The 12,843-nt window shown below is 41.1% G+C and overlaps 1 protein-coding gene across 6 annotated transcripts in view; it reads right to left on the bottom strand.

Moving 5' to 3' along the window:
* Nucleotides 1-381: 381 nt before the first annotated feature.
* The window catches only part of lama2 (laminin, alpha 2), a 359,403-nt gene continuing 346,941 nt past the window's right edge, over nt 382-12,843 (bottom strand). For all 6 annotated transcript variants that reach the window (XM_078212838.1, XM_078212839.1, XM_078212841.1 and 3 more), the window contains 5 exons: nt 12,242-12,397; nt 9,670-9,823; nt 4,754-4,884; nt 3,635-3,857; nt 382-637 (listed from right to left, as the gene is read on the bottom strand). In XM_078212838.1, coding sequence (XP_078068964.1) covers nt 486-637; nt 3,635-3,857; nt 4,754-4,884; nt 9,670-9,823; nt 12,242-12,397 — 816 coding nt within the window. In that variant the 3' untranslated portion in view covers nt 382-485. The remainder of the gene's footprint in view (nt 638-3,634; nt 3,858-4,753; nt 4,885-9,669; nt 9,824-12,241; nt 12,398-12,843) is intronic.

The following is a 12,843-nucleotide window of genomic DNA, read 5'->3' as shown; positions in this document are numbered from 1 at the left end:
TTTTTTTTAAATGAAGTCAGATGGAAATGACTCTAATATGGCTAACATTTGAGAACCTTTTTTGGTCATGTTAAGGACATTATCTTAAGGGTGATAAATAATGGTTCCTGCAAATTCCAAGTCTCACCCAAACAGAAAAAGTAATACTTTCACTTTAAAGAGGCATTTACTGAAGTATTTGTACTGTATTTCACACCATGCGTTACATTCTTACACACACAAAAGAAGCAAGTTCAGTGGGGACTCTACATAATGCAAATAATAAGGGGTCTTCTGCAAGACAAAAGAGTACTGATTTTAATTTTGATGAATAATTGAAAATGGAAAAAATATTTTTAGTGATAAGGTTTCATTCGTACAGAGGAAAAAATAGTACTACCATAACATGAAGGTACTGTTTAATTTGCATCATCAAAAATATTTCTGCCATGTACAAGATATATAGGCTTATTTTGAATCATATACTTTCATCTTTGTTTGAAACATTATGCAGGACAGGTAAGAGGTTGAACTCCTTGTAGCTCGACTGCTTTGCTGAAGTCAACTTCTAGGGTCTGCGTTCCTTTTGTCAGTTTCAGGTTACGTATGCAACCCTTGAAAGGAGTATTAATGGTCAATGCCAACTGTTTCATGTCATCTGAAATTGATTTAAAAACATGTTACTTGGTACGTATGCAAGGAAGTCACTGCAGAAAGCAACTTGCCATGATTAAGGCAAAAAAAAATGAAGTGCACTTGCTGGAAATCTGACAATGAACAAGGACAATATACGTAAAGTGCTGGATGAAGGTTAGTCAAAATCTGTGGAGAGAACAGGGAAGTTAATATTTCAGCAGATCAATAGGCAAGCCAGGGAAAGTGTATTCTTGTTATTACGCTCTTATTTGTCTCCTGTTCTATTTTATTTATGTTATGCAGTATAACACTGAAGGGAATCTATATTATCACAAATGTTTGAATGACTGATCAATTTGCCTCTGTTTATAGCATTGCCATTCACCATTAATTGTGGGGCATTATGCAGATATCTCTAATATAATGTGCCATTAACTTCCATTCAATGAAATACTTGTCAATTCATTCTTCAGTGAAGTTTGTCCAGATTCACTGGAATTTCTTGACTCGGTCAAAGCAAACATATGGGCCTTTGATTTGTGGGTCTTTGATGGCTAACTGCCAGCATTCACCACCATTGCCTTTCTAAATCTCACAGAAACATCAGGATTTAGCACAAGATCAGACTAATGCTGAAATACTGAGGTTGCAGTGTGTTATCCATTACTGTCATTGCTGTGCTTGTGACCCCCTCAGAGATGACAATCGGCAAAATTAATTGATCCAATGAGAACTTCATTTTGGCTGCTTTCATGTTGCTGCTGGAAACAATATAAAATGTGAAGCTTTGTCCAATGAGGTGTAACTTGGTTTTTAATTTTAGATTTGTGGAATGTTACTAAAAGTCTCTGTCATAATTAACTACCAGATTTTTAAACTAGCTGCTTTAAATAATGAAAGCTGGTTCATGGTATTTCAGTTTCTATATTAACCCAATATGTAAACCTCAATATCTATTCTGCTCCCTGGAAAGATAACTTGATTATTAGTGCTTTCTATTTTTTTTTCGTCTGTAAGAATATGTTAATGTGATTGGTTGTACAGATGGCTTGGTGACTTCACTGCAGCATGATGCTGGGAATCCCCATTAAACAATGCTACAACCAATGGCACATTAAGAGGGATAAAAAAATCTCAACTTAGAGGTCGCTAGATCACATGGTGCAGTTTTCTTCAGAGATGAGTGCCCATGCTTCGTCATTAATTGCAAAATCTGGGCCTTGATTTGCTCAAGTAATCAGTACGCCACAATGCAATGCCTTTCGTATGAGGTAGCCTGTTTTGGTAGTGCTGCTTAAAGCCATACAACAAGTATGCATCCTGTAGTTATGTATAAGAGGAAGATTCACTACCCTATCCTCCTGCACTGTAGAGATTCCATGGTAACATGAATGTTGCCTGGTATGCAGGGTATTAGCTATGAGGTGAGATTGAGTAAACTAGGGTTGTTCTCCCTGGAAAGACGGAGGTTGAGGGGCGACCTAATAGAAGTTTATAAAATTATGAAGGCCGTAGGTAGGGTGAACAGTTGGAAGCTTTTTCCCAGGTCAGAAATGACAAACACAAGGGGTCACAAGTTCAAGGTAAGGGGGGCAAGGTTCAATACAGATATACGGGGGACGTATTTTACACAGAGGGTAGTGGGGGCCTGGAATGCACTACCAAGCAAGGTGGTTGAGGCAGACACGCTAGGATCATTTAAGACTTATCCAGATAGCCACATGAACAGACTGGGAATAGAGGGATACAAACGGATGGTCTAGTTAGGAACACATGATCGGTGCAGGCTTGGAGGGCCGAAGGGCCTGTTCCTGTGCTGTATTGTTCTTTGTAACACCACACAGCACAATTGAGGGTATTTTCAATATGAACATGGGACTTTGAGGCCAAAAGGACTGCACGGTGGTCACTCCTACTAATGCTGCACTAGACATCTGCAAAAGGTAGATTGGTGAGGATGGGATCAAGTAGGTTTTTCCCTCGTATTGGCTCCCTCACCATTTGCCTCAGACTCAGTCTAGCAGCTGTGTCAGATCAATCAGTAGTGCTCATTCACTCTTACTGGCGGACATTGAAGTCCCCCACCCAGAAGACATTCTGTGCCCTAGTCACTCTCAGTGTTTCCTCCAAGTTGTGTTCAACATGGAGTATTGATTCATCAGCTGAGGATGATAACCAGCAGGAAATTTCCTTGCCCATTTTTGACCTGATGCTGTAAGACTTCAAACCCCCAGATGTTACTAAGAAGGGCTTTGCAGGGTCGGCAAGGCTGGGTTGGCCATTTTCTTTTCCAATGCCCGGGTCGATGCTGGGTGATACATTTGTTTCAATTCTCCTTAGTAGACTTTGTAACGGTTCGATACAACTGGCTTGCTTGCGGGGTTATTTCAGAGGGCATTTACGAGTCAACTACATTGCAGGAGTCACATGGAGGCCAGACCAGGTAAGGAGGGCAGATTTCCTTCCCTGAAAGATATTTGTGAACCGGATGGGTTTCCACAACAATCAACAATGATTTCATGGTCATTGTTACTGAGACTAGCTTTTTAATTCCAGATTTATGAATTGACCCCGTGCTCCCTGAGCTTTAGCCTGGGCTTCTGGATCACTGGTCCAGTGACATTACCACTATGCCACCACCTTCCTCAGATTGTTATTATACTTATATTTCTCTTTTAACTTTAATTTTAAACAAAACAATGTCTATTAATCTAAGACCTTTTTAAATCGCAAGATAATTCTAAATGAGAAAGACTTTTCAGTCCATTCATCCAGACCCCAGTGCAGTATTCAATAATTGCCGAAATGATCCCTGAGTTTTGCCTGCATTGCTCTATCGAGAAGGTATTGATGTATTGATGAATGTATTGATGACCTTCTGAGTGAAGAACACCCTGCTATCAGTCCTAACTTTGGTTTTACTCATTGGAAGTGATGTCCCCATTTCTTACTCTTGTAGTTTAAATTTTCTTAATCACTTTTGTGTTACATATCCATGATGCGGTCAGTTGGTGCATACCTGGATACCCTCCAACAAAGATTGGATCATTGGTGTCAGTTGCAGTGGAGGTTACACTTGCGCTTCTGCTTTCTACCTTCTCTCCATCAACTATCAGCTCCAAACGGTATTTAATTTTATTGACCACGACGTTGTGCCAATGTCCTTGACACAACCCATTGAAGTGTGGAGGGTCATAGACAGCTGTAAATATACCAGCTCCATTGTCAACGTAAACATATATCTGCATTGTAAAATGAAAAGATAAAAAGTATCAGCAAAACATTGATGGGGGAGGGAGCAAATTTCTGGCCTTCGCCGCTCCTGGTGCAGATCTCACTGATCCCAGAAAATAGCGTGTGGGCCTAAAAATCAACTTTGTATCTGGCACCAAACAGTTTGCAATCATCCTAATCCCTTTCTAATGGTGCAAACCAGTTGGGCACTGCCAGTGTGCCTGGGGCAGTGCCAAGGAGGTGGGACCTGAGTGGAGGAGGGGTCTAAGTGGGGGCTATAACAAGAGGGCTCTTCCGGGGGGGGGGGGGTCTTGCGGGTGACAGTCGAGCGAGGGGAAGGGGTGTTGTGCAGGGATGTACATTGGGAGTCAGGCAGGGGGCCCTTTGGGAGGGCCCCAATGCCGGTGACACGTGTTGGGGAGCGAGTGAGGGAACGTGCCACCAATGAGGAGGGGTTTCCCATATCAGTGGGGGGAGGGAGTCTCCCAGTGTACTGAGAGATTCAGGCCCCCTTGCAAAACGGCGTCCATGCGCTCTGCAGCCGGGCTCACTGGTATGTTTAGGCCCCCCCACCCCCCCCAGTACTGGTGCATAATTCACCACTCTCCCAAAAAGGGACTGAGTATGGGTTAATTGCAGTCGGGAGCGTGCCCGACATAATGGTGTGGATCGTGCTGGTATTCTTGTTGTTATGACACTTAATATTTTTTGGGTAAAGAATTTCACATGAGATCTTTTTGAAAGTCACTGACATCATCATTTAAAGAAGATATTTTGAGCACTTTTGTTGCAATTATTAAACATTTCCCAGTGTGTTCCCTGACAGGTTATGGAATGCATCAATATAATCCTCCTCATCATAGAACAATCAATCAAAGCACTTTCTGTTGTAGTTAGAACTTACTTTTCCATTGACTAATTCAATGCCCAGTCCATCCACTCTCTGACTGCTGATCCCCAGCAACACAGCATCTCTATGAGAAGTACGGAAATCAAACTCGATTCGTAAATCTGTTCCAACCCTATAACGTGCAACTGAAATGATACAAGAGAACATATAGCAGTAAGAGGCTCAGCATGTTGTCAGTTAGCATGGAGCAATCAGTCAAAGTAATATGTGCACTGTGGACAAATATTAGTTGCTGTCATGTGAATAAGCCTCAAGCAGTAGATTGTACACTGAGCTAACTACAAGTTCGCATTTATTTAAAAGACACTTGAGCCAAACCAAAATCAGTTATTCTTAACTTTGGGCATCAGTGAGGCCACAAGGGAAAAGTTTGGGCTACATACATCAAAAGAACATCTGTGCATTAGAGAGGGACCAGAAAAGAACATCAGGATGATACTGGAATTATGGGGTGCTTTACTGCTACCTCAAAGTTTGATCCCAAATCTCTTTCAGGCCAGAGTTTTTTGTGGAATTGATGGCCCCACTCACTAGTTGGAAAGTCAGAGGTGAGGAAGCTACAACCGTATTTTATAGCCTGAGGCTGTGACTTCCACCAGTACATGGGAAGATGTCCCACTTTTAAGAGTTACCCCACAATCAGATGATTTGAAGCACTTCAGTATTAGAAATACATGGGGGATGGGGTTGTGTGGTGATGGTGGTGCAGGGGCTATGATTGGGAGACCTATGAATGGAAGGTGGGGAAACAATCAGGAGTGCACCTTTCCATTCGGATGGGGTGCTGCCATTGGCACAGGATGTCTACCAGAGTGCCCCCTCCTTGGTCTATTGCCAGGTCACTCGGGTTTACTGGGCAACCTCACATTGCCTTTGGCTTGGGCATCCCCACTGGGTAAAATACTAGTGGTAGGGGTAAAAGGCCTTTATGTGGCCCTATTTAGGGACTTCAGTTTGCCCAAGGACAGGATGCAGGCTCCCAACACCTACACCCCACCGTGGTAAAATTCCAATGGAAGTGGGAAGGCAATGATTACGGTGCTACCCACTATGCCAACTAATCTTAAAAAATAATTATTGGGTCTGCAAGTTGATAATGTGGTCCTGGCACAGAGATACTGGCAACACAGATACATACATGGAATATGTAGTGAGGACATGCCCTATCTACACCAATGGGGACGAAGTGGAAATGGTCGAGAGCTTCAAGGTTCTTGGTGTCCAGATCACCAACCTGTCCTGGTCCCTCCACACTGACGCTACAGTTGAGAAAGCCCACCAATGCCTCTACTTTCTCAGGAAGCTAAGGAAATTCTGCATGTCTGCTATGACTCTCACCAATTTTACAGATGCACCATAGAAAGCATCCTTTCTGGATTTATCACAGCTTGGCATGGCTCCTGCCCCAACCAAGAAACTACAAAGAGTTGTGAATGTAGCTCCAGTCCATCATGCAAACCAGCCTCCCATCCATTGACTCTGTCTACACTTCCCGCTGTCTTGGAAAAGCAGCCAGCATAATCAAGGACCCCACGCACCTGGACACATTCTCTTCCACCTACTTCTGTTGGGAAAAAGATACAAAAGTCTCAAGAACAGCTTCTTCCCTGCTGCCATCAGACTTTTGAATGGACCTATCTTATATTTAAGCTGATCTTTTGCCACACCATATCTGTGACTGTAACACTGTATTCTGCACTCTCTCCTTTCCTTCTCGCCAATGTACTCTATGAACGGCACGTTTTGTCTGTATAGCGCACAAGAAACAATACTTTTCACTGTATCCCAATACATGTGACAATAATAAATCAAATCAGAGAAACAATCCATTCAGCCGTGTGTCCAGTATTTGTACTCCACTCAAATCTCCTTGCACCCTTCCTTGTCTAATTCTAACAGCAATCTTGTATTTCATTCTTCGACATGTGGTTATCCAGCATAAAATGTATCAAAACTATTCTCCTTAAATATTCCAAGTGGTAGTGAGTTTTGCATTCTAATGTGCATGGATAGAGAAGTTTATTTGTTTTCTTGACGACTAATTTATATTGAAGGCCTCTTGTTTTGCTCTTCTCCAAAAATGGAAACATTTTCTCTGTGTCTGCAAGATTAAAAGCTTTTGTAACTTTAAAGACTTCTATTAGGTCACCCCTTAGCCTTCTCTTTCCAAGGGGAAAAAAAGAGCCAATTCATCCTTTCTTCATTGATGTGGTACCCTTCAGCACAATGTGCCCCTGCAGCATGAGTCAAATTAAAATAGTTGGGAAGAACTGCTGTTTTTATGTAAGGATGCAAGCAACAATGGTAATGTTTTATTTTGCCATGTTGAAAGGACATATATTCAGATACATTGGATTTCAGATTTTGAGTGTTGATTGTTACACCTTTTTTTTGAAATTATGAGTTTTCAACTTTCAACAGGCTATACATTTTGCATTTTGAACTTAGAAAGGGGAAACTGCTTAAAAATGCAAAACCACATTAAAAGGTGAAGTTGAGAAACCAATAAATCGCTCTCAGGGAGTGCGGAGAGAGAAACATTTGCAAAAATCCAGACATTCACTGAAACTCATGATTGTCTAAGGAAGATGCATTAAAAATGCAAAGTACTGGATATTGAAAGAATGACTGCCACAGACAGGCACACCCAAAACCTCAATGAAGTACACAATGGGTGAAGTATTTCAAAGCACAACTGCTAACCACGACAGAGAGACGGCAAGTGACGCAGACGGTATCCAGAAATTCTTAAGCAGAGGAAAAAAACTGAGGGCCACCCTCTCTGTCTCTCATTTGGAATAAGATTGTCGCCAGTTCAAGAAACCAGAACTTCCCAGCAAACCAAGATCTTGTAATAATTGCAACATCTTCTACATCTGACTGCATCCACAGAAGCAGCTAAGCTTAAATCAGCCTTAGCATTCAAAATCTATTTCTGAAGGACAACCAAAGGACACTTAACCATATATTATTTCACCACCTATTTATTGGACTCCAAGATATGGCTGTGTGCGCATGTGAATGTATGTCAGTGTCTTCGAATGACTACATGAGAACTTCACGCTTGGCGTCACATTTTTATTATTTTTCTCAGGTTTAGTGGTTAATAAATTTGCTCTTTCTTTGGCTCGTAAAAACCCTGTTTGATTAGCTGCTTATTGTTCACAGCTTAAAAATCAGTGAATACATTCTGATTTGCAAAAGTGCATATCCTCGTGAAAAGGAAAGATAAACCTCAGCTCTGACCGTCTGAGGAGGTTGAATAGAGGGGAGCCAGTTCAGCCCTTCTCACATTGACATTTTGCTTCATTAAAATTTTATTCGCTACATGTTCTTTTCAGGTATCCTGGATGTTTCTGTGTCTCAAATAAATCATTTAATCACAAATTTGCTGAAATATAGGTCAGGAATAGTCAGGAAATTCAGAGGTATGTTAGTAGTTGGAAAGTAACTAATGAGAATATTGAATCATAGAATCATAGAATGTACGGCATGGAGACAGGCCCTTCAACCCAAACTGGTCATGTCAACCAAAAAGCCCACCTAAGCTAACTCCATTTGCCTGCATTTGGCCCATATCCCTCTAAACCTTTCCTATCCATGTTTCTGACCAAATGCTCAGCTATTAACTGGAAGTTTGAATTTCTTTTTAAAAGTTCTTGTTCTCTCTAGGGATTATAACACAATTGAAAGTCTTTTTTTTCGTTCATGGGATGTGGGAGTCACTGGCCCAACCAGTGACGCCCACATCCCATTGATGGTATTTAAGAGTCAACCACATTACTGTGAGTCTGGAGTCACATGTAGGCCGGACCAGGTAGGAATTTCAGATTTCCTTTCCTCAAGGGCATTAGTGAACCAGATGGGTTTTTTAAAATGACAATTGACAATGGTTTCATGGTCATCATTAGACTTATAATTCCAGATTTTTATTGAATTCAAATTTGACCATCTGCTGTGGTGGGATTTGAACACGGGTCCCCAGAGCATTAGCCTGGGTCGCTGGATTACTATTCCAGCAACAACACCACGACACCACCGCCTCCCCTTCTGACTGTATTTCACTGAGCTAATTTTAGCTAAATGTTTATTAGCCTTTGACAAATGTCGGGTCTCTTCCCAATATTGATCCCTCAACAATCATGATTAATACAGACTATTCGGTCATTGGCTCATGGTATTTGTAGGACCTTGCTGCATGCAAATTTGTTGCTGTTTTTCTTTTATTAGAACAGTGACTGCCCTTCAAAATTTCTGTAATTAGCAACATGCCTTTGGATGTCAGTGACCATGAAAGGTGCTATAAAAATGCAAGTTCTGTCTTTTTTTTGTTGTTACAGGTTTTCCAGTTCCTGCTGATGGGACGACAAGTCTGGAGGAATCGAGGGGCTTTAAGCAGCAAAGTTTTGACAATGTCTGATCATCTAGAGTAAGGCCTCATTTTCTATTCAATCAGAACTCCCAACCACATTGTGTTCTCATCTACCCACTTACAGATAAAATCTTTTATATCCATCTTTTAAATAAAAACGAGTTATCTCACAAATTTACATAGGTTTATATCAATTATTTTCCCAATGTGTTCAACTATCTAAAATGCTTAGCTGGCAAAAATATATTTACATTTTACTGTTTAAAAAATGATTTGCCTAATTTCAAAAATAACTATTAAGATTTATTTTACTGAATACACTCATTCATAAGTCTAGAAATGAAAGCCTCCAGAAACTTTGGAGGTTGTCTTATGTATGGGCCAAAACCCATATCGAAGTATATCCAGTAATTTTAAGTGGCACGGTGTTACTTTCTTGCAGGAACAGTGTTTTAAGATGTGGTTAACTAAAATTTGGTTGATAACAATAAAGAAGCTGCAAACAATTCCATTGCCAAAGTAATCAAATACTTTTTACCTGCTTTAGCAAATCCTGTTCCATCAAAATAATTTCCACTTTGGCTGTTAAAGAAACAGACTCCAACGTCAAGGCTGGAAGTCGGTTCGTCCAGATCAAAAGTTTTGTTGTTCAACTTGAAGTTACGGATGCAAGCATCTATACTGTAGACTACCTGTGTTTAAAAAATGAGTGAACAACAGATTAATGCGAGTATAAATGCAATCACTAAGTTTAGACAGCTAATTTTCAAAGTCTTCATAGTTAACTCATCTTTTAAACCAGGCTGGAATAGTATTGAAAAGGTCCGAGTTCAGTCTAACTGCATCAAACTGAGGTCAATTTTGATCGCCTTTGCCTGGTGTTGCATGGGCTGTAATGTCCTCAAAATGAAGCCAATTGCCTCCCTGCCCCATTAATTCTGCTGAAGCAGCTAGTGCTATTTTAAGAGGAGCCAACGACCGTGTATGCAAAGCTCCTGCCTGTTTCAAGCACTAGATCTCTTTTGATGTGGAAATTGGTTTCCTATGACATAAATAAGGTTGTAATTATACTGTTGGGTTGGAACTGGGTGAAGCATGTGTCGTAAAAATATAAATATATGAGCAAAGTAAAAGTCCATAGGCTTTAAAATGAAGCAAGGAAATAAAATAGATTTAGATGCAACTTTTTAATTCTCCTTAAGTATGAACATTGTGCTTTGAGATTAAAAAGTAGGCAAATCCTCACTTTTGCTTGAGATACACATGGCAATTCTAGACCAGTTAGTCTAATGTTCATTGTGGGCAAACCTTGTTCGGCAGGTGGCTAGCCCAGCCGCTTCCCGCCCACCCCTGAGTGTATTCCAAAATGTTTTTAAAGTTTGAAGTTAAAGTTAATTTATTAGTGTCATAAGTAGGCTGAGATTAACACTGCAATGAAGTTGCTGTGAAAATCCCCTGGTTGCCACACTGCGGCGCCTGTTCAGGTACACTGAGGGAGTATTTAGTATGGTCAATGCACCTAATCAGCACATCTTTCAGACTGTGGGAGGAAACTGGAGCACCAGGAGAAAACCCACGCAGACACGGGGATAATGTGCAGACTCCACACAGACAGTAAACCAAGCTGGGAATCGAACCCGGGTCCCCGGCACTGAGAGGCAGCAGTGCTAACCACTGTGCCATTGTAGGTTAGTGGGTACAGAAATCAGAAGCCCACCTGCCATATTTAAATGAATAATTAAAGGTCAATTAGGCTGGTCAGCAAACCTATTTACTAGGATGATATGCTGCCCACGCTATAGTGCGGTTAGATTTTTAAAATGACAGAACAGAAGAGGAGCACCATATTTGGCAGATGCCCTCTATGCATCAGATGCACTCCCTCTTCCCAAGATGTCCTCCCTCCCCCCTCACTTCCTGCACTATGAACCATTCCCATCCCCCCACTCTCCCCTAGACTCTTGGATCCTTAACCAGTCTAAAAGCCTGGGGTCTACCTTTCTGCAGCAGCCATCCTCTTCCTTGATGTTTCTATCTGCAATCCCAGCGAGTTTCATTACTGACGTCTGACATTGCCAGCCCAATCAGATTGGCCAGTAGCTCTGGAGGGTGGGGCGTCCTCCCACTCACAGCTGGTTTAGCCCCCTCCCAGTGTGTTATTGATGCGGGATGGATTCTTTCTGACATGTCGACTGTCAGCCAACTTTAGCTCCGGGTGTTTAGCACACCACCCTCCCCATAAAATGCAGCTCCACTGTATTTATAGACATGTAGATTAATCAAGGATACCAGTAGTGGCATGTTAGACTAACTTATTAGAGTTTCCTTGAAGAAGTGGCTGATTTGAAAGGCAAAGGGAAATTTTCTCTGATGTTGGTGGTAGATGGTAGGCAAATCAATTTAAAGCTGTCATTAAGAGGGCAAGGAGAAGGTTTGGGAGACATTTCTTTACAGAGGGTTGAAGATTGAAGCACTGGAATGCCTTGCCATATGGAGAAGCTAAGATGGAGATCATTATAGATTTTAAGAGGATTAGACATATACCTGAAGCAGAGAGGAGACAGAAAGGTTCTGGGTATAATTTAGACTGTTCTAGAAAAGAGCTGGTCAGCCTCTTTCTCTGCTGGAAATTTAAATGATCTGATCCAACAAAATTATGCAGTACGTACCAATTTGTCCTTTGACCAAATTAGCAACAGTATCAAAATATTCCGTTATAGTGACATGGCCTATATTAATGAGCATGTAAAATGTCTGAATCAACTCCCCCGAAGAGGGGAAAGAAAAAGTAGTTTTGAGTGAGACAAATGAAAATAATCCATTGCTGTACTGACTGAAGAGCTGCAAGGTCTTTAAGATTAGGTTCCCAGCATAAATGACTGCAATGGGAGTTAAGTTCAGACACTGGGGTATGAAGGTAACTATATCTAACTTAAGATGCACTTGATTTTCTGGCAACGAGGGGTGTTGTGACTTGGCATTATGTCCTCCTTGCCTGATTTGCCAAAATGTATTCACATCAAAAAAGACTCTGCTGGGAACTTAACATCAGAATTTCAGGAATTTAATGTGAAGCAGTGTTTACGTGGTTACTCATAGTCACAACTTACACGGCCAATTCTTCTTGTTGTGTAGCTCTTTGGCAATCCTCCAATATAAATCATACCTACAACATCCAGAATATCTGCAGTTTTAGGACTAACTGTAGTTGCCACATTGAGGCCAATTGTAACTGTTACTCTCTTCCTTTCTCGGACAATTCGGACCTACAAAAAAATAAAAACAGATTTATTAAAACATAAAACACAATGTAGAACTAGGCCAGTCGGCCTACTATGTTTGTGGCAGCCAAAAAAAGAGAAAAAAGAAACTAGCCGCTCATTTTAATTCAATTTTCCAGCTCCTGGTCCTTAGTCTTGCAGGTTGCAGCACTTCAGGTGCAGATCCAGGTACCTTTTAAATGAGTCAAGCCTTTCAGCCTCAACCACTCAAGTACCAACTTTCGCAGTGAATTCTCGATGCCCACCACCCTCTGGGCAAAAATGTTTTCCTCACGTTTCCTCTCTCATCCTTCTACCAATCAACTTAAAACCGTTACTGTGGGTTTTATTTCACTTAAATACAATTGTAAATGAGCAAGCCTGATCAACAAGTAAAAATTAAAAAAAATAAAGATCGACATGTCGTATCATTCACATTCTCAGGACACCCC

The sequence above is a fragment of the Mustelus asterias genome, chromosome 5 (genome assembly GCF_964213995.1).
Source record: "Mustelus asterias chromosome 5, sMusAst1.hap1.1, whole genome shotgun sequence".
NCBI lineage: Eukaryota > Metazoa > Chordata > Chondrichthyes > Carcharhiniformes > Triakidae > Mustelus > Mustelus asterias.
The sequence above is the reverse complement of the archived record's forward strand: the minus strand, read 5'-3'. Positions and strand labels throughout refer to the sequence as shown.